At 38.8% G+C, this 1,962-nt stretch overlaps 1 protein-coding gene across 1 annotated transcript; it reads left to right on the top strand.

The window, feature by feature from the left end:
• Positions 1-205: 205 nt before the first annotated feature.
• LOC147852666 (uncharacterized) lies at positions 206-1,716 on the top strand. Its single transcript, XM_087333632.1, has one exon. The coding sequence runs from the start codon at positions 254-256 to the stop codon at positions 1,490-1,492; it is 1,239 nt and encodes a 412-aa protein (XP_087189758.1). The 5' UTR covers positions 206-253; the 3' UTR covers positions 1,493-1,716.
• Positions 1,717-1,962: the final 246 nt, after the last annotated feature.

A 1,962-nucleotide genomic window follows, 5' to 3' on the forward strand; every position in this document is an offset into this window, starting at 1 on the left:
CTACTATCAATGTCAAGCATGAAACCTCCGAAACAAGGATTTACAATGCGCGTGAAATTGAGATAAATGAAGGGCAGCAATTTTGGTGTAGCATTTTATGGTGGGTTATTAAGTCTATGTAATGGGAGAGATTTGAACCCCCAACTTTGGTAGAAGGAGACATAGATAGATAGACAGAGAGAGAAACAGAGAGAGGGCTTAAACCTTTTATCTATGAGGGTGTAGTATATACAGACAGAGTATCAGTTCAGCTATGGCTATGCCTCTGGCAGCCACACCTTATAGCTGTGCTCTGTGTGCAGAAGGAAGGAGACGGTGTTCCTGGCTCCCTGCTACTTCAGCATCGTCTTCTTCTTCTTCTTCTTTCATTCCTGGTGTTACAAATCGCCTGAGATCTTCTGCGTCTTCTTCATCTCTGCAAGGAAGCAACAGACTAAGAGCAAACGTACTATATACAGGTCGTGGAGCTAATGATTCTGATCAGAAACCTCCAATTGAAAGCTTGTCATCGCAAGACATAGTTGTAGAAGGAAAAGCACAGGAAGAAAACGAAGAGGAAGAAGGAAGAAGGGTTTCCAGTGCTGTTTTGGGACTTATAACCCCAATTAGGGCTATAAAATGGGCTACAATTGGAGCCTTCTCTCTAACTTTAGCAAGAGTGGGTTATAAAACATTCTCCTCTCCTTCCTTTTGGACTTATGCCAGTTGGTTTATGGTTATATGGCCGCTTCCTACAGCCATGGCATTAGGGTTTTGGTCACTTCTTCTTGCTGTTTCTACAGATATGAGCATGAAAAAGAAAATTACGGTAAAGAAAGAGAGAGATGCAAAGGAAAGAGATCAATTCATCATGCTCGCCGGTGCCCTAACATGGCTTATCTTAGTACCTCTTGGATTACACCATGGCTACATTGAAGGTTGGCCCCTCACTCTCTTCTTCATTTACATGTATTTTTTCCTTATTTCTGCTATTGTTAGGTATGGTAGATATGGTGAATTGAACCCTAAACCTCGAGAGAATCAATGGTCTAGCTCTCCATCTAGGATTGCCCAAATTGCCTTCTTGGCTACTGTAGTTCTAGGTCACTGGATTGCAGCTTTTGAAGGTCCAAATCTCTATTTCACATGGAATTGGCAATTACCTAGCCAAATTTCTACCATTATTATTGCATTTTCTATTGTTTTGCATTATAGTGCCACATATTTTTTGAGCAAATATTCTGATAAGATCATGAAACCGATGGCTATTGTGGTCTTTGGGCCATATCGGTTTGTTCGGCATCCTATCTATGCGAGTTATATGCTTCTTTTTGCCGGATATTCGATTGCTTTAAGGGCCTATTGGAGTATGGCCCTGCTTGTCATTGGTTCGCTTCTTTACTATCGACAACGAGCAAAGTTGGAGGAGAATATGCTTGAAGAAGCTTTTCCAGGACAATACTTAGCTTATAAAGAGAAAGTGAAATACAAGTTCTTTTGGTTATTGTATTAGAGTGAGATAGAAAAACTTAGATGAGGAAAGTGGTAACATATCAAAACATTTGAAATCATCGATTCTATTTTATCTTTTTTGATCAACTTAGATGGAGTAAAATTTGTACAAGTTCTTTGGGTTATGGTATTAGAGATTTGTGGATACAGGAAAGCTCAGTAACAGAATCAGAACAAGTGGAAAATTTTGAGTAAAAAGTATTATAAGCGTATCGAATTTCATAATATTGGCTTCAATAGTATATTTTTTACTTGAATCACATTTTTTGTACTAGTTCTTATGTTACTTTGTAGGGAAAAGTACCAGGATACCCCTGGAAGTTCGTCTATTTACCAGAATGCCCCTGGAAGTTCCAAATTTACCAAACTACCCCTATGTCCAAAAAATTACACTTTATAAAGTAATTATACACTCAAATCTACAAGCCCTATTTACCAAAGATGGAAGAAATGGACCTGAACTAGCCCTAT

The sequence above is a fragment of the Azolla caroliniana genome, unplaced genomic scaffold (genome assembly GCF_043228905.1).
Source record: "Azolla caroliniana isolate FFs.n. ecotype wild unplaced genomic scaffold, voAzoCaro1.0.p SCAF_17, whole genome shotgun sequence".
Classification (NCBI taxonomy): Eukaryota; Viridiplantae; Streptophyta; class Polypodiopsida; order Salviniales; family Salviniaceae; genus Azolla; species Azolla caroliniana.

Coding starts and splice junctions, on each gene's coding strand:
- LOC147852666 (XM_087333632.1), top strand. CDS start 254: ATGGCTATGCCTCTGGCAGCCACACCTTATAGCTGTGCTCTGTGTGCA.